At 38.4% G+C, this 19,471-nt stretch overlaps 2 protein-coding genes and 2 long non-coding RNA genes across 4 annotated transcripts; all 4 read left to right on the forward strand.

Moving 5' to 3' along the window:
• The first annotated feature begins 412 nt into the window (after window positions 1-412).
• Window positions 413-2,792, forward strand: LOC114524281. Its single transcript, XR_003687090.1, has 3 exons — window positions 413-669; window positions 2,419-2,478; window positions 2,625-2,792. It is a non-coding gene; the product is annotated as an uncharacterized LOC114524281 (long non-coding RNA).
• A 158-nt stretch (window positions 2,793-2,950) lies between these two features.
• On the forward strand, window positions 2,951-10,795 carry LOC114524153 (MAGE-like protein 2). Its single transcript, XM_028545283.1, has 4 exons — window positions 2,951-3,182; window positions 9,109-9,351; window positions 9,563-9,867; window positions 10,664-10,795. Exons 1-4 carry the CDS (start codon window positions 2,951-2,953, stop codon window positions 10,793-10,795), a joined length of 912 nt encoding a protein of 303 aa, XP_028401084.1.
• Window positions 10,796-12,736: 1,941 nt separating this feature from the next.
• LOC114524146 lies at window positions 12,737-16,442 on the forward strand. Its single transcript, XR_003687081.1, has 3 exons — window positions 12,737-12,808; window positions 13,725-13,781; window positions 16,373-16,442. It is a non-coding gene; the product is annotated as an uncharacterized LOC114524146 (long non-coding RNA).
• A 268-nt stretch (window positions 16,443-16,710) lies between these two features.
• LOC114524154 (protein FAM50 homolog) lies at window positions 16,711-17,265 on the forward strand. Its single transcript, XM_028545284.1, has one exon. The coding sequence runs from the start codon at window positions 16,711-16,713 to the stop codon at window positions 17,263-17,265; it is 555 nt and encodes a 184-aa protein (XP_028401085.1).
• Window positions 17,266-19,471: the final 2,206 nt, after the last annotated feature.

Genomic DNA, 19,471 nt, shown 5'->3' on the forward strand with positions numbered 1-19,471 from the left:
TGAATTAGCTACTATAATAAAAATAAATTAGTTATTATACCAGAATAAATTACAATACTATAAACAAAGGGACAGGAAGAGATGACGTCATAACGGAACACTATACTACCTGAATGAGATTGTAAAGATAGCAGTTTATCATTATGTTTTTACGGCATTGCATGTCATCCATAACATTAAGAGGTAGTGCAAGTTAGGATGAATAGCGACGAACTAAGTTAGCTGTGTTTTTCAACTGAAGGGGACAAGCTTACCAAGAGACAAAAATTAGGGACAAAAAAGAGTTATTCTTAGATATCTCGATTTTATTCTTCAGAATATTTTTTTAATTTTTTAATAAATTGTCTGCCGGTAATAGTTATTGTTTGCTAAAGTCACTTAGCTAATTTTATTAATTATTGTTGTTTACAGTTCAATCAAGTGTCAGTGTTACAGGAGGCAAAACTAAGTCAGACAAGCCCTCTACATTTGTTTCATCGAGTACGACCATTACAAAATTAACCACTCCAATTGTTTCGAGCGTGACTGTTCAAACGTCGACGTTGAAAACTATTGATGCGGCGAGAAAAAACACTTCATCTACCACCACAATTGTTGCTGCCCCAACAAAAGCTTCAAGTGCTACAATCATGATACGAAAAACTTCAAATTTTGAAATGACCACTGAAGGTACACCATTTATAAACTTTGAAAATTACGATATTAAAATAGGAATATGATATGATGTTCCCTCATAGTTGCTTATCTTCCGATATTTGCTGTTTTATTAGTACTGTGCATGTTTTCAAACCTATCTTTAAAAAAAACTTGAAAAAACACCAACACACGAGTAAGAAAAGGATGATATGTATTTTTTTACTTAAACCTTCAAGAGAGATATTTATTGTCACAATGATAAAACCAATTTATCACTACAACACGCCATTTTTTGGAGTGCTGTTCTTTTTAGGGTGATAAAATCGCCCTTTAAGACGATAAAATTTGTGTCTCATCTTGTGTGACATTCGTATCACGCCATATGTTCATAATATTCCCCCAAAAGCAAATAATTTGAGTTGAGTTACAGCGTGATTATATAGTTAAACATCGTCAGGTGCGCATGGTGTAGAACGTACCATTTTCGTAGAACAATTTTTTTTCATTTAGCTCTGTACGAGGATTTGTACATTACCAGAAATTTGCGACATGATAATTTGCATTTATACTAATTTGCATTTAACTTTCAGCATAATGGCCTTCAACTTTTACTATTAAATACATATAGTAAATATACAAAACCTTAAAATGTCGTCGCCCTAGACCTTGCCCACTGTTTGCCGACCTCTGGGTCAATAGAACAGCCGTTTCCCAACGTTTTAATGATCGAATTACTTACCTTAGGTATTTCTACGTTCGGCCAACTGATTGTGAACAAATGTGTATATAGCCTTCGTATTGTTCAAGTTCCTGATAAGACTGATAATATTTTTTAAAGTGATTGCAGTGAAAATCCGAGCCGTACAGAAACGTTTATACACATATACGAAAGACAATATCTTTAACAACTTTTTTTGGTATATTACACGTCAATTCATCAACACCTGAATCGAAATATCCGAATCAATGTGAGCGATTTTATAAGTTTGTTGACAGAACACGGACAAAACTTTGAGCAATATATTTTTAAATTTGGCAGATTACAGAAATGCCCAAGCAAAAAAATTCGGCCACCAAAACGTTTCTAAAGAGTTGCTCGACCGATCTAGAGGTCGGCAAACAGTAGGCAAGGTCTAGGTCAACGGCATTTTTAAGTTTTGTATATTTACTATATATATTTTATAGTAAATGTTGAAGGCCATATGCTGAAAGTTAAATGCAAATTAGTATACATGCAAATTATCATGTCGCAAATTTCTGGTAATGAGACTATAGTAAGACTACAGAATAAGACTATATATACTGATCTACCCCAATGAAGTTCCCGAGCGAAATGTCAAAACACTGGATGTTAGACGCAATTTGACAGTTCAACAGTTGTAAAATGCTTTATATTGTTTGCCATCCCTGTCTTGACGAATGCTTGGATGGGAATAATTAGTTAAACCTTTTTTAAATGGTGAAGTAGTGAAAACATTTTTTCCGAAAACAAGATATATATCATGTAATTTAAAAAAATCGCACCAATTTAAAGTTATGCACTTACTATGGGCTGTTTACATGATTCGAGTTAGCTGAGACTCAACGAAACGCGAGACGATTTTGAGGTAGTGAAATATATATAACACGGTCCTGGCAGTCGCGCAATCACTCCGAGAATAAAAGGTGCTTGTTTGATGCCATACCTCAAAGTCATCTCACGCTTCGTTCAATCTCGGCTAAGTGGGAGATCAAACAGCTCCCAATTTAACCCAATGCTTTAAATCTTTTAAAATATTTCAGGTACTGCAGTAACTGCACCCACATCATCTCAGACAAGCAAAGACACATTTGCCAAAAAAGGTTTGTTTTTATATTTTATAAAATAAAATTTCATATCCCAGGTCATTCAATCAAAGTAAATGCCTCTATGAAATGAAGGAACATTTTTAAACAACATTAGGGTATTCACACAAAACCACCAAAATAACTTCGGCTCTTACTTTCAGGTGTGAAAGGGGAAAACAAGCGTTATATTATTTATGTTGGAATCATCATAGCACTGACAATGTTCGTAGCAATTCTGCTGATGGTCATTACATACTATTTTTATCGAAACCGAACATTGAAACTCTCTATTGCCAGGAAGGCAAATATTAGCAAAGGCATCGAGGAACCCGTTGATTTGTCGCCTGATGGAGATGGCGAGACGATCGAGAACAAGGGAGAGGAAGGAGATACAGCCACAAAACAAGACGGAGAAATAACCGAAAAACAAGATGAAGAAGTAAACGAAAAACAAGATGAAGAGATATCCACAAAGCAAAGTGAAGAAATGATTGCCAAGCAAGATGAAGAGGTAACCCCAAATCAAGAGAAAGAGATAACCCTTAACCAAGATGAAGAAAAAACAACGATTGAGCAAGATGAAGGAATAAGCGAAATTAAGCTTGATGAGGAAATAACCAAAGAGCAAGATGAAGAGATAAACGAGGTACAAAGCGAAGAAATAAACAAAATTTGGAATGAAGCAATTTCTACAAGCCCGGAAATAACCACAGAGCAAGGTGATGATATAGTCAATCAGCAAGATGAAAAAGAAGCTTATAATCACGATAACGTAATGACTGTAAAAGAAACTGAATTTTGATTGAACCACAATAGAGTTATGTTTTGTCGTACATTTTACGAGGTTTATATATCATACCATCACTTTTATTAGAATATATATATAATGTAATATCACAATTTTTTATTAGAAATACGTCGAACAATATTATAACTGGGTAAACATCGACGGTGAAAGACTAAAAATTTTAGACTCGTTATATCATCCAAATTTCTAAACAGATCAGTAAAGGCTCAAGATTCCTTTTTTTATCTAGATGAATAATCGTTACCTGTCCAAACGAGATAAATTTGTTCATCACAGTGTAATACTGAGTTGTATTGCGGACAACATGCACAGTAAATGCAAAACCTGTAAAGTTTTACGCCATGCAGCTATTTCTGGCCAGGTATAAACCTTCTTCTGTTTAAAAAAAGTCCATTTATGGAGTAGTCCAAAGCTGCAACAGAGGTCTGGTCAAAGCTAAATTGACAGTGCATCATGGGGGTGTAATGGGGCCTAAATATAACACATGCTTGCATTCTCAAACTAACGTAAAATTGTCACCATGCATTCGTCTACTTGCAAATTCGGAATAGCTAGTTACAATAATCAGTGGTGGATTCAGGTTAAGTTAGAATAAATTACACGACCTAATTTCAAATTTAAATTTTGGTTAATTAGTGGTTATAGTTATGACGCGGTAACTAGTTCCGATTTGGGACAGGTAAAGGTTTTCACAATCTTGTTTTTTGCGCAGTTGCTTATGTGTATTCGTCGAGAAAACTTGTAATAAAAGTTTCGAACAAGTTTTCGTAACCCATCTAGCTGTTCGAACATCTCGGTTTGTGCATCGTTTGCCTCGACAAAGCGTTATCGTTATTTTATGACAACCATAATCGACAACTTTAATGATCCTCAAATAAGATTGTTACTTGGTCAAGACTATTAAATTGCTGCCTGTAAAATATATTACTGAATGTGTTTCTTCGAACTCTAAAACGCGTCGTGACGTAAACAAAACCGTCGTCGTATCGAAACACATACAGAGCTTGCGCTGCGGCAGTCACAATCATAAATGATAAATCAACAATCACGAGTCAAACCATTTTATCACTTCACAAAACCTATTCATCACGGCACAAATTAGTGAAAATTACTGTAATCGTATCGTATGTTGAGCCAGTCTGACAATATAGTTTTTACAAGAAACGGGAGATGGTATATACTAGTCGCAAACAATGAATTTTGCAATAATATTCTTGTACGTTTGCATGGTGACATAAAAAATAAATATTTACTTAATAAATTTTGCGTTGCATAAAAACTAGAAATTACCAAACTGCTATATATAACTAAAATTGTGTCAAATACGTCAAAAGAAAGTCTAAATAAACTATACCTTATTATTTAGAAGATAAATGTGCAAACGGTCTGCAGAACAGTTTAGTCGGTCGAACAGTTGGCTTGAATGAACAATAGTTATGAATAACAGAAGCCCCGTTTACACTACACCCGATTTATTGGCACGGCACGGCTAAAATGGGTACCCGTGCCCATTTCATCCGTGCCCGGCCTTTGTTTTGGTAGTCTGAGCACTAATAAATTGGGCACGGGTACCCATTTTAGCCGTGCCGTGCCGATAAATTGACTGTAGTGTAAACGGGGCTAAAGTGTCTCAAAAAAAGTGGGCCGTATTGAGCTCACGTATTGTTAGAATTTGAATAGCATAGTCTTATAAGTGCTCCAGAGTGTCCCTGAAAATGGACGCTTCCTAGCACTAAAGGCCATGTTACACGATACAATTTTTCTTGCAATGCATGAAACTTGCAATGCAATTCTACTTTGAAGAGATGTAAATTAGTGAAGAGGTTTTAAAATGTGAGTGTAAGAAAAGGCCATGGAGGGTAATAAAGAAAGAAGTTTGGTAGTTGCCAAATTTACATATCTCAAAAGAAGAATTGCATTGCAAGTTGCAGGAAAAATTGCGCCATGTAACATGGCCTTGAGCTGAACGCAAAGATGCTTAAAACGACTCATTAAGGCGCTGAAATTTAAGTGCAGAGCGCACGAATAACGTATATAGGGTATCAAAGTAGCTTCGTGAATAATTAAAAATTGCGAAAATGATAAAAAATTAAATTATAAATTAATCCTATGACCAGTTCCGGAGAAAATGGTTCAACTGACCACAGAAGAACGAGTTTTTGTTGTTATAAATTATACACTGACTCAAAGTTCAACTCCAGTGCGAAACGCTGAAACATTCGGTTTATAAGGTTCACAGGTTTATTAAGTTCAATTTTCAAACTATAAGTGAGGGAAACTCTGGAGCACTTATAGTGCTATGCCATTCAAATTCTATCTATATATTAATTGGTGAATTCAATAGCTTGTTTTGAGACACTCTGTATATATATATATATATATAATATATATAATTATAAACATCTATATAGCATCTACATACTTACTGTTAACGTTGATAATGGAAACTTAGAAGCTTATATCAGAATCTAAATAATATTTAGCTCTCTCCCTTGTTACAACTTTAAATTACATATCAGAGCTGCTTGTGTGCATTTTCTCCCGGCGCCAGCAGGAAGTAAAAGCCGGCTAGTTTGATACGCAAATGTCCGCCTACATTCGAGAAATGTGTCTTATTAAAGGGAGACTATAGAATTGATCTAATTGTCAGGATTACAATTGTCAACTAGCTACCTAGGCATGCATGTCTAAAAATAGAGTAAGTATACTGTATATGTCAACCAGGCCTGAATGTATATATGCATGCATGCAGCAAATGTTTGCATGCAGCAAATTTAGCGAAATAGCTTCTGTACAGGTTGTATAAAAAAGGCAACACTCAATATTCATATCGTTATCAACCACAATACAGGGTGTATCACAAAACTGCAAACCTAATATTCGTGCATGTTCGCTTTTATTCAATAACAAAATATCGTAGTAACTCATAAAGTGAATATTTTCTAATATTAAGTGTTGCCATGAAGAATGAGATTAGTCATGTGAACATGTGAATCAGTATATCCCGCACGTGTTGTCGGTAGCAGCTATATATTTCACGGCAGCACGGTGACATGCACGAGTGCACCTATATATATCAATTATCATCGGAAAATGAACGTTTATAGATAAAGTATTATTATTGCCTAATATGTATATGTAGAAATATTATTATTTTAATATGCCAAGTTGCGTTTGACATTTCCTACAATATTAAAGACATTTAGCAAACTTTCGAAACCTTACGACCCGTGCATGCGCATTAGCGCTTTGACGAAACCAGTTCAGTTCACATCCAGCACCCCTGGAGTGAAGACGTTAATATTTAACTATATATTGGTTAGAATCGAATTAAAAGTAAAAGCCTTTAAAATACCTATATAGTCATACCAATATTTTAAAAAGGCTTTTCATACAGAACTTTGCTAATTTGTAACGAGAGAGGACAATTATTGCGGAGATGAGGAGAAGACACTTTCAATATACATACATAGTTTGGGTTATGGTAATGTTTCATGTTCCTTCAAGTTCCAATGGAGAAATATCAAGTAGGTACAAGGCAAGGCATGGTAGTCACATTAATAATATGGATGTGAAATCAAGGTGGCGGTAAATAAAAACTTAGCAGACTAATTAACCGATATCCCACTGATATTAACCAGGAAGTGGAATAAAGTATGAGCTATAGTGAGCATTGCCAAAGCTGAAATGTCGCCACAGAGGAGCATTAACTTCCATGTAGTCTACGAAAACTATTTTACATCGTTAAATATCGTTATTATAGTCAATTGGTTTTCACCTCATAATTTTCGTCAAAACCGCTAAGAGAATCATTGCATGGTCTAATATTCAGCAACTCTTTCAGTTCGAATTGATATAGATGCAGAATTGTCGGTGTTCCAGAAAATACGTCTCAAAGAATAGAGAGGCTGTCAGTGATTATCCCGATTAGAGTTATTTTCCAAGCTATTTTTTTGTTTATGATGCAAGGATATTTCGGGATTTTGCTTTGGAGAAATGATAATCAGTGTCATTGGTTTATGAAAAAGGCTATAAACGAGCTTATCAACTATGAACAGATGGCCCTAAAACTTCCTTATTTCATTTTTGTTTTTCCAATTTTGCTCAGCTTTAATCATTTAATTTTACATTTACCTTACAGACACGGTGTAAAGTATTCATGTTTCAGTAAAAAGAGAGATAAAAACCATCAAAATTATCATCGAATGGCGAATACTAATATTGAAAAGTTTTGTACGCGAGTGCATGTTATTATATATATTTGTACGAGCATGCATATGTACTATTTTTTGGTGTATTTATTGTGTCGTACATTTACAAATCAAAGATCGTTGTACGTATTGACTTTCAAATAGTGAAGTGAATTTTCGATAGTTCTTAATGATTCAGACAGCAATATCATTAAAGCCTTCCTAAAAGCATGATTTCTCGGTAACAAAAGCGAAAAGGAGAAGGTATATAAAATGCTGGGTATAAAAGAGGCCTAATGATTCCTAAAGGTTTAATATATAAGTGTAGTCGCTGTTCCGCAAATTAAAGTATTTGAGCCAAACGGCTGATGAATTGAACATCCATGTATCTCTTATTTCCTAACAGGTCGTAAAAGGAGTAGCTATATCCCTGTTTTGTCCAGTGTTTCCTCCCATGACAGAACAACTGTTTAGAAAACTCTAAATCCTTCAATTTGTGAACTCCTTTCTTGGATTTTTTGTTCTGTAACGCCCTTTTATTTTAAAACACAAACTCTGTTTGAAAAGGGCTTACGTTTTTATTACAATATTTTTCATAATTTTGTGATGTGCCTTCTTTACTAAATGTAATTGTTAATATTTCGGGATCTTAATAGAAACTGAAGCGCCTAGACGTGCGCCAGGTGAGGCTGTGTCAGCTTCAAGTCCAAATAAGTATTTTTGTCCCCTGCATTTTTGATTGTTTCTAATCATGTGCTTTTGTCTCTGTTTTGAAGTGTTATGATACTTGTGTTCCAGCTCCTGAAATGGTCACAGAAGCTTCTGAAGTGGACACAGAAGCTCCTAAAGTGGTAACAGATGCTCCTGAGGTGGTCACAGAAGCTCCTGAAGTGGTCACAGATGCTCCTGAAGTGGTCACAGAAGCTCCAGAAGTGGTCACAGATGCTCCTGAGGTGGTCACAGAAGCTCCTCAAGTGGTCACAGAAGCTCCTGAAGTGGTCACAGATGCTCCTGAGGTGGTCATAGAAGCTCCTAAAGTGGTCACAGATGCTCCTGAAGTGGTCACAGAAGCTCCTGAAGTGGTCACAGAAGCTCCTGAAGTAGTCACAGAAGCTCCTGAAGTGGTCATAGAAGCTCCTGAAGTGGTCACAGATGCTCCTGAAGTGGTGACAACAGCTCCTGACGTAGTCACAGACGCCCCTGAAGTGGTCACCGATGGTCCTGAAGTGGTCACAGAAGCTCCTGAAGTGGTCACAGATGGTCCTGAAGTGGTCACAGAATCTCCTGAAGTAGTCACAGAAGCTCCTGAAGTGGTCACAGAAGCTCCTGAAATGGTCACAGAAGCTTCTGAAGTGGTCACAGATGGTCCTGAAGTGGTCACAGAAGCTCCTGAAGTGGTCACAGATGCTCCTGAAGTGGTCACAGAAGCTCCTGAAGTGGTCACAGATGCTCCTGAAGTGGTCACAGAAGCTCCTGAAGTGGTAACAGAAGCTCCTGAAGTAGTCACAGATGCTCCTAAAGTGGTAACAGAGGCTCCTGAAGTGGTCACAGAAGCTCCTGAAGTGGTAACAGAAGCTCCTGAAGTAGTCACAGATGCTCCTGAAGTGGTCACAGAAGCTCCTGAAGTGGTCACAGATGCTCCTGAAGTGGTCACAGAAGCTCCTGAAGTAGTCACAGATGCTCCTAAAGTGGTAACAGAAGCTCCTGAAGTGGTCACAGAAGCTCCTAATGTGGTCACAGAAGCTCCTGAAATGGTCACAGATGCTCCTGAAGTGGTCACAGAAGCTCTTGATATGGTCACAGAAGCTCCTGAAGTGGTCACAGATGCTTCTGAAGTGGTGACAACAGCTCCTGACGTAGTCACAGACGCTCCTGAAGTGGTCACCGATGGTCCTGAAGTGGTCACAGAAGCTCCTGAAGTGGTCACAGATGCTTCCTGAAGTGGTCACAGAATCTCCTGAAGTAGTCACAGAAGCTCCTGAAGTGGTCACAGAAGCTCCTGAAATGGTCACAGAAGCTTCTGAAGTGGTCACAGATGGTCCTGAAGTGGTCACAGAAGCTCCTGAAGTGGTCACAGATGCTCCTGAAGTGGTCACAGAAGCTCCTGAAGTGGTCACAGATGCTCCTGAAGTGGTCACAGAAGCTCCTGAAGTGGTAACAGAAGCTCCTGAAGTAGTCACAGATGCTCCTGAAGTGATCACAGAAGCTCCTGAAGTGGTCACAGATGCTCCTGAAGTGGTCACAGATGCTCCTAAAGTGATAACAGAAGCTCCTGAAGTAGTCACAGATGCTCCTAAAGTGGTCACAGAAGCTCCTGAAGTGGTCACAGATGCTCCTGAAGTGGTCACAGAAGCTCCTGAAGTGGTAACAGAAGCTCCTGAAGTAGTCACAGATGCCCCTGAAGTGGTCACAGAAGCTCCTGAAGTGGTCACAGATGCTCCTGAAGTGGTCACAGAAGCTCCTGAAGTAGTCAAAGATGCTCCTAAAGTGGTAACAGAAGCTCCTGAAGTGGTCACACATGCTCCTGAAGTGGTCACAGAAGCTCCTGAAGTAGTCACAGATGCTCCTGAAGTGGTCACAGAATCTCCTGAAGTAGTCACAGAAGCTCCTGAAGTGGTCACAGAAGCTCCTGAAATGGTCACAGAAGCTCCTGAAATGGTTACAGATGCCCCTGAAGTGGTCACAGAATCTCCTGACGCGGTCACAGAAGCTCCTGAAGTGGTCACAGAAGCTCCTGATGTGGTCACAGAAGCTCCTGAAATGGTCACAGATGCTCCTGAAGTGGTCACAGAAGCTCCTGAACCGGTAACAGAAGCTCCTGAAGTGGTCACAGATGCTCCTGAAGTGGTCACAGATGGTCCTGAAGTGGTCACAGAAGCTCCTGAAGTGGTCACAGATGCTCCTGAAGTGGTCACAGAAGCTCCTGAAGTGGTCACAGATGCTCCTGAAGTGGTCACAGAAGCTCCTGAAGTGGTAACAGAAGCTCCTGAAGTAGTCACAGATGCTCCTAAAGTGGTAACAGAGGCTCCTGAAGTGGTCACAGAAGCTCCTGAAGTGGTAACAGAAGCTCCTGAAGTAGTCACAGATGCTCCTGAAGTGGTCACAGAAGCTCCTGAAGTGGTCACAGATGCTCCTGAAGTGGTCACAGAAGCTCCTGAAGTAGTCACAGATGCTCCTAAAGTGGTAACAGAATTTCCTGAAGTGGTCACAGAAGCTCCTAATGTGGTCACAGAAGCTCCTGAAATGGTCACAGATGCTCCTGAAGTGGTCACAGAAGCTCTTGATATGGTCACAGAAGCTCCTGAAGTGGTCACAGATGCTTCTGAAGTGGTGACAACAGCTCCTGACGTAGTCACAGACGCTCCTGAAGTGGTCACCGATGGTCCTGAAGTGGTCACAGAAGCTCCTGAAGTGGTCACAGATGCTCCTGAAGTGGTCACAGAATCTCCTGAAGTAGTCACAGAAGCTCCTGAAGTGGTCACAGAAGCTCCTGAAATGGTCACAGAAGCTTCTGAAGTGGTCACAGATGGTCCTGAAGTGGTCACAGAAGCTCCTGAAGTGGTCACAGATGCTCCTGAAGTGGTCACAGAAGCTCCTGAAGTGGTCACAGATGCTCCTGAAGTGGTCACAGAAGCTCCTGAAGTGGTAACAGAAGCTCCTGAAGTAGTCACAGATGCTCCTGAAGTGATCACAGAAGCTCCTGAAGTGGTCACAGATGCTCCTGAAGTGGTCACAGATGCTCCTAAAGTGATAACAGAAGCTCCTGAAGTAGTCACAGATGCTCCTAAAGTGGTCACAGAAGCTCCTGAAGTGGTCACAGATGCTCCTGAAGTGGTCACAGAAGCTCCTGAAGTGGTAACAGAAGCTCCTGAAGTAGTCACAGATGCCCCTGAAGTGGTCACAGAAGCTCCTGAAGTGGTCACAGATGCTCCTGAAGTGGTCACAGAAGCTCCTGAAGTAGTCAAAGATGCTCCTAAAGTGGTAACAGAAGCTCCTGAAGTGGTCACACATGCTCCTGAAGTGGTCACAGAAGCTCCTGAAGTAGTCACAGATGCTCCTGAAGTGGTCACAGAATCTCCTGAAGTAGTCACAGAAGCTCCTGAAGTGGTCACAGAAGCTCCTGAAATGGTCACAGAAGCTCCTGAAATGGTTACAGATGCCCCTGAAGTGGTCACAGAATCTCCTGACGCGGTCACAGAAGCTCCTGAAGTGGTCACAGAAGCTCCTGATGTGGTCACAGAAGCTCCTGAAATGGTCACAGATGCTCCTGAAGTGGTCACAGAAGCTCCTGAACCGGTAACAGAAGCTCCTGAAGTGGTCACAGATGCTCCTGAAGTGGTCACAGAATCTCCTGAAGTAGTCACAGAAGCTCCTGAAGTGGTCACAGATGCTCCTGAAGTGGTCACAGAATCTCCTGAAGTAGTCACAGAAGCTCCTGAAGTGGTCACAGAAGCTCCTGAAATGGTCACAGAAGCTCCTGAAATGGTTACAGATGCCCCTGAAGTGGTCACAGAATCTCCTGACGCGGTCACAGATGCTCCTGAAGTGGTCACAGAAGCTCCTGATGTGGTCACAGAAGCTCCTGAAATGGTCACAGATGCTCCTGAAGTGGTCACAGAAGCTCCTGATATGGTCACAGAAGCTCCTGAAGTGGTCACAGATGCTCCTGAAGTGGTGACAACAGCTCCTGACGTAGTCACAGACGCTCCTGAAGTGGTCACCGATGGTCCTGAAGTGGTCACAGAAGCTCCTGAAATGGTTACAGATGCCACTGAAGTGGTCACAGAAGCTCCTGAAGTGGTCACAGATGCTCCTGAAGTGGTCACAGAAGCTCCTGAAGTGGTCACAGAAGCTCCTGATGTGGTCACAGAAGCTCCTGAAATGGTCACAGAAGCTCCTGAAGTGGTCACAGATGCTCCTGAAGTGGTCACAGAAGCTCCTGAAGTGGTCCCAGAAGCTACTGATGTGGTCACAGAAGCTCCTGAAATGGCCACAGATGCTCCTGAAGTGGTCACAGAAGCTCCTGATGTGGTGACAGAAGCTCCTGAAGTGGTCACAGATGATCCTGAAGTGGTCACAGAAGCTTCTGAAGGCGTTACAGAGGCTCCTGAAGTGGTCACAGAAGCTCCTGAAGTAACAACAAAGGCTCTTGAAGTTGCCACAGAAGCTGCTGACGTGTTCACTGAGGCTCGCAAACTAATAACTAAAGCTTCTGAGGTGACACCAAAAGCCTCTGATGTGATAACGGAAGCCTACGAAGTGACAAGAAAGGCTTTGAATGGGAAAACAGAAGCTGCAACTTTTGGTTCTGTTGTTAAAAGTAAAGCGCCAGCTGTTACTGCTTTTGGTAAGAAAATGTTTTATTGATGCGTAGGTTTATTTGCGACCATTTTATTCAGTGGTGGCCTCTGAACTCTACGGCGGCCAAGTTAAAATCTGGAAAAAAGAAAGTACAATAACTTCCCTTTCATTAACAGAATAAAAGTGCTGGTGGTATAAATAGGTAAACAGAATTGGCAAATTAAAATCTGTGTTTTGAAGTTAAATATACCAGTTATCCAAAATGTAGATGAATTTTATATGACTCGCCGCCCACCGCCCACTTTTTTAGATCCGACTTGGTCACTTGGATCGGACGTGTTTAGCCATTAGTCATTGCATGTTAACGGCTTATAATTTCCACCACCATTTTGAAAAGTGCTAGGCGAGAGAGACGAAAATAATTTTGGGGTAGCATTTTACAGATTAAATTTCCCCTATCTTTATAAACTAAGCTAAATTTCTAAAAGACAATATCAGCAATCTGATTAATTGTGTCATCAGCTTATATTCATGGTCAGTGGAAAGGAAAAATACGATAGCTGACGGTTTTAGGACGCCCAAAATTATAATACAATTTTAAAAACATGCAATTCACGGAAATGAAACCGAAACAACGAACAACGAAACAAAATATTGAAGAAGTATTTAGAAGAGCAGGACTGTGTTTTGACAAGAAACTATGTTGCTTGCGAAAATTATGTCCAAAAAAGGTCGCAGTAGAGGACTATTAAAATTATACGATTTTATCATGCCAGTAATAATATTTTATAATGCTCGTTAAGTTATGGGTTTCATAATACTCGTGATGCAGCGGCTGGTCTAATTTTGGCATCGCTAACAGCACTCGATCAATAGATCCCGAACTGCACTCACCATAGCATAATTATTACATATTATTACTATTATATTACACCATAATTACAAGTTTTATTTTATCTCAGGTACTGAACTAACACCGACTCGGACAAGTAAAAACGCATCGGCAACATCAAAAGCAGGTTTGAACGTGTTCCAAACTAAATTATGTTTTTCCATTCTATATTTTTTCGCGAAAAATCTGGTGTCAAAATTTTTTTATTAGTTTTATATGTACAAAAAGGCCAAGAAAGAAGTTAAGCATTTGTCTTCGAGATCCGCAGTGGCGTAGCAAACCTAACGATTTTGTCTCGCTATGTAAATTTTGAGTTATAATAATTATTCATGTCTTAAGAATTTCGTTGTCTTTACAGTCAATGCAACCCAAAATATCAGCATAGCGGGACAAATCCTCAGGCTGGCTACGCTACTGGTGATCCGGATTTCCATATTTACTCAAATCACTGAAATCAAAGGAAAAATTGGCAAATTGAGATATGTAAAAGCCTAAATCCGCAATGCGGATTTTCATAATCACTCAAATGCCAAAAAACTTTAGCAAATTGCGAAAGGTAAAAGTACAAAAATCCGCAATGCGGATTTCTATATTCGCTCAAACCAAGGAAAAACTGGCAAATTGCGGAATGAAAAACCTGGAAATCTGCAACGCAAGAAAATTGTAACCGTGCAGTTGAAAAAAAAACATTTATGTCCTGAAACTAGCTATAAGGATAAAAATAATTTTAAGAATATATTCTGTAAGCCCACCCGTTATATGCACTTCAGAAAATATTTTTTCTTGCACATCCTAAAGGAAACTGAGAAAGATTTCTATTCTAGCCACATTTTTATATAACTTGAATATGGAAAGGATATCAAATTTTTCTTATTACATCAGAAGAACTTGTTTTTGTAAATCGTTTCTTCTCTTTTCACGAATTTTTTTATCACCCCTTCCTGTCTAGCATTGATACAGAGGTTGTGGGGTATCTTTCTTAAAACTGAAAGTCTGAAATGCTGGGAGACTATCATTTAGATGAGCGCAGCATGATACAGTGGAATTGCCATAAAATGATACAAAAGAAGTTTTTTTATATTGAAGGAAAACAAGTGACAGTGAAAGGTTAAGGAAATGACGGCAAAACTTTTTCTTTTATATTTTTTATTGATTTCAAATGACATCATTCATTTCTGATCTGAAGGCTCGCACTTGATGTTTTTACGAAATCGCAAACATGGCCGGTAAACATCTTACATTAAATGTCGCGCCAGCTACCATAAATTCGGCACGTAATTTTATGTTGTGACGATTTGTCACGCTGTGCTATCTGTGTTCAGGCTAGGTGTTCATTGGCGGTGAAAACAATAATTTTCTAAATTCATGAATAATTATAATAACTTGAAATTTTCAATGTTGGTTTGCTTGGATCACCAAAACTGACCAAAGCATACAGTTGAAATTTACGCTCTGATTTCTTTGCAAAGCTCACCGGCTCCGAAAAGAATTTTGGGAAACTTATAACAGCAGGATGACTTGTTCAATGAGAAAACTACGGAGGCGAATAATGAGGAACAAAATGACATAGACTATCTTGTTTTATCTCAAACCCCAGTCAAGTCGAAGCATTTAAGAAAATTCAGTTTACGAAGACGCATTTGCAGCCGGATTTTCAAATCTTCTGGATTTTTAATTTTCAACTTAGCGAGCCTCTAGAGTTTCACGCCAGGCATAAAAGATATATGAGAAGCATGACACCTGACCTACAGTCACAATTCATGACGAACATATAGCAGTGCGCAGGTAGGCGAGTTAGGCTTTGGTTTCTGACCTGGTTTCTGACGTCCAGCGTTTGTGTGTTTTGTGTCATCGCAAGAATTTGAAGCATTGGTGTCAGGCATTTTCGTAACTGTTCACATATTTACTAAGTGACTATACAAAACAATTACAGTTATTGGGATGGTCACAGAAGTCCATGATTGTAGCTTAATGACTCATATTGGGTCTAACTCTAAGTCATGAGAGCAACATACTTTATGGTGCGACAGGAAAGAAAAAGAACTCCGTGCGAGGATGTTCTGCCGAAGGAATTAACCTTAGTAATAGCTATGTGGCTTTGGTCTTGATGACTTCGTGAAAGCAATCGAAGCGGTAACACATGCAACCGTAGTGAACCGTAGGCTTAACCGAAAGTCTGGTTTGAGTTTGTTGCTGTGTCCTCCGTTTATAATAAACATAAGCATGACGATTTGATAGGAACATCTCTGATTATGACTTGACAATATGCATTTTGTATCGACTATGCATGTGTAGAAATAGAGTGTAGAAAGAGGGTCTTTAGCTAACATATACTCGCAGAGATACTCAATTTTGCTTTTTCCAGACAATATTGTCCGAATTAGTATAACCTATACGGGAATAAGGCCCTCGAAATTGTAAAATTTTTTGCCGTATCATGTGGAAATGAGTCGCATTGCGGATTTTAGGACTTGAAAATTCCCAATTTTAAAAGTCTACCGCGGAAACAAAGTAAAATTTCTATTTCATGCGGGCTAAAAAAGACTCATTTTCGGAGATTATTTAAATTTCTGTTTAAAAAATCCCTGTCCAAAAAAATTCTGTCGTTTTCTACGGTAAATGCAACATTGCAAAGGTTCCGTCACAGCATACTCAGAGGAATAAAATTATTAATGATCCAAAAACATGCAACCTATATTTTATATTTCTATTTTTTAGGCGCAAAATTTGGTTTCGAACATGATATAATTTACATTGCGGTTATAATAGTGTTGGCGATCATTGCAGTGTTCCTGCTCGTCATTGTTACATGTTATGTTTCTCGGAATCGAGCGTTAAAAAAATCCAATACTATAGAGGCATTTGACAACAAAGGTGCGGAGGATATCGTTGATACGTACACCAACACAGATGATGAGGTAGAGAATGACATAGAAGGCGGTGGGAAATATGTAGTGCTCAACATAATATCAGAGCAAGACGAAACAACCACAAAACAAGAGGATATCGCTACGAAGAGAGATGATAAAAATACTGCACCGAAAGATGAAGAAATAATGCCAAAGAAAGATGCAGAAAGTATCACTAATCAAGATAGGGATAACTCCATAAAGAGAGAAAAAGAGAGCATGACGACAAAGAAAGTTGAAGAATTGGCGACAAAGGAAGATAAAGAAATGACTAAAAAGCAAGAAGAGAACATAACCACAAAAGATCAAGAATTATCCATAAAACATGATGAAAAACCAAATACAAACCAGCAGAATATAGAAATGACCACAAAACAAGATGGAAAAACAACTACGAAGCAAGATGAAGAAACAACGACAAAGAAAGAAGATGTTGAAGAAAACAAAGAAGAAGAAGATGATGTCAAAGATGTTGAGAAAACAAAGAAGCAAGATGAAAAAATACCTACTAAGGTAGCTGAAGAGTTCGGAAAAAACGATGTAGAAATAGTTATGAAGCAAGATAAAGAAATGACCGCAAAGCAAGTCAAACAGGATGAAGAAATTACCTCATTGGAGCTAGAAACTACTATAATCAAAGGCGATGAGGAGAAACCCAAAAATATGGAAGAACAAATGAAGATGAAAGAAACTGAACTTTGACATGGCGCTAAAACAGCATATAATTATGCTTGCCAGCAATAATCAACTTTCAAAATTAAAGTGTTCTTCTTTTGAATCCTACAACTTTCGTCATAAAGTGTTAATTAATATCAATATAGTGCCAAATAAATTAGCTTAATTGTAGGTAGGATAGATTAAATGCATGAATTACCCTTTGGCAATTATAAAATATAGGTTTTGAACAAATCTTTGATATATAATCGAACGTTTAACGAATCTAACTGTTTTGTGTATTTGTGGATATTTGTACCTTAAGTTCCACAACGTTTTTGTACCGTATTATGCTATGACAACGTGTTATGTAGTTTTCAACGTATATTAAACGAAGAACGATTTAGACTTTTGTACAAACGCGTACAAAGTGCTGTTTGTTTATTCTCTAATTTGTATGCACGTTATCAGACATCAGATTTTTAGTCGCTGTGCAACTAATTACGCTTCTGGGATTTAAAAATACGTTTTCACATGCAGTACTGGGCCAGTACTATGCTATTTACACACAACTGCGTTGATCATGCATTCAAATTCTTACAAAAGCTTCATTACAATGTATGGGGGGGGGGACTTTCTTTTGGGACACCTTGTTTAGGGTATATTGAGACTTATAGGCCGCGATACTATAACACGGAAATAAGAAATATCCCGCCCGGTGAAATCGATGCTCAGAAACAATCGTTATCTGAATTAAATAAAAAGTAAACATAAGGATGATTTAAAATGTCATCTTTCTAAGATAGTTGACCGGCCTAAACGAAAAATGACAAACTGTGTTAGTTCATGACAAAATATACCCTCAAACCTCGCTCTATAAAAGCTTGGCTAATGGGTAAAGATAAAGTAGCTATTGTTAAGTTTATCACGAGAAATTCATAGTTGGTTTGACATGTCCGGCAATATCAAAGACGTATAACTTTCGAACTGACATGTACAATATCTCGGCGATTTTACACGCGCACACGGAACTATATTCTAGTTTATATCCAGCAGCAACGGATTAAAGGCTAAAAGAAAAGTTAGCTACATCAAAATTTCCTATTTCGAAAAGAATCGAGTATAAAGTAAAAGCCATCAAAGCCTTTGAATAGTAAAAAACAATATTACCAAAGTGTTTTAATAGCTTGTTTAAATTGAAAAGAGACTTCTTCACAAGATGACGAAAGGACGCATCCAAATTATTCAAGTACTATGGAGTATCGCAGTTTTAATTACTTTCAGTAAAGAAATATCAGGTATTTATAATGTATGGTGAAAGAGCTACATAATAATGTAAATGAAAGCTTAATCACAATCTAATTAGCTTTATAATTATCAAATTGGCCAAACTGAGTAAAATCTCGCGAACTCACCGCTACAGAAATTAGCCATGCAGGAAGTAGAATTTAGTATATATGTGAGCGACTGACAGAGCAGACCTGCTACAAGTTGAATAATAAGATAATTTCAATAACGGTGAAATATGTTGCTTTGCTACATGAAGGATTATCATGAATAATTTTTAACACATCTTTTGCGTTGAAACTGAGTGTGAATCATGACATCTTCGCTATATAGGACCAGAAACTTCAGTTTCGATTCGTATGATTGTTGGCCATATATAGCAAATACTTCTTAACGAAAACAGACTGAAGAGTGTATCGCTATCGCGGAGTTGCACTTTACATTACACAAGAGATGCTACTATTTCCATTCAGTAAGAATTCGATAAAATGAAATGTACGCGTTCAAGCTCATCTTCATTTGTTGATTGCACAGGTTTATGCCGGAAAAAACAATCGCAAAACTTTACTGCATGGAATAAGGTTCCTCTTATATAAATTAGTTAAACTGTACCACCTGTTTGTAACAGCTTGTTAGCTTGCATTCATGTTTTAAAGCAATATCACAATTTTTTAAAATGATTTCACTTCCATTGCTGATTTACTGGCGCCAGTTTTCAGTCGAATTACCCACAGATGCATGCATGAGGTACGTAAACACGGTAGAAATTTAAGAACGAGGAAGTAAAAACCTTCACATCAATTTGAGGAACTTCATTTGAGTTTAGCTATATCTTAATACTAACTTTGCGCTGCGAGTAAAATGTCATATTAAAAGTCCTATATTTAAAATAAAGTTCCTCGCCATTCTCCAGCTTGTGGAATGCAAAAATTTCCCCGTGTTAAATTAGGTCCAAATATGATATAAC

Source organism: Dendronephthya gigantea, unplaced genomic scaffold (assembly GCF_004324835.1).
Source record: "Dendronephthya gigantea isolate DGI-Jeju-01 unplaced genomic scaffold, DenGig_1.0 000030F, whole genome shotgun sequence".
Lineage (NCBI taxonomy): Eukaryota > Metazoa > Cnidaria > Anthozoa > Malacalcyonacea > Nephtheidae > Dendronephthya > Dendronephthya gigantea.

Excerpts from the sequence above, each read along its gene's own strand:
- LOC114524153 (XM_028545283.1), top strand. The coding sequence starts at position 2,951 with ATGATTGCCAAGCAAGATGAAGAGGTAACCCCAAATCAAGAGAAAGAG. Across the intron at positions 3,183-9,108 it reads GGAAATAACCACAGAGCAAG|TGGTCACAGAAGCTCCTGAA; the intron begins GTGATGATATAG and ends ATGCTCCTGAAG. Across the intron at positions 9,868-10,663 it reads TCACAGATGCCCCTGAAGTG|TGGTCACAGAAGCTCCTAAT; the intron begins GTCACAGAAGCT and ends AATTTCCTGAAG.
- LOC114524154 (XM_028545284.1), top strand. The coding sequence starts at position 16,711 with ATGCCAAAGAAAGATGCAGAAAGTATCACTAATCAAGATAGGGATAAC.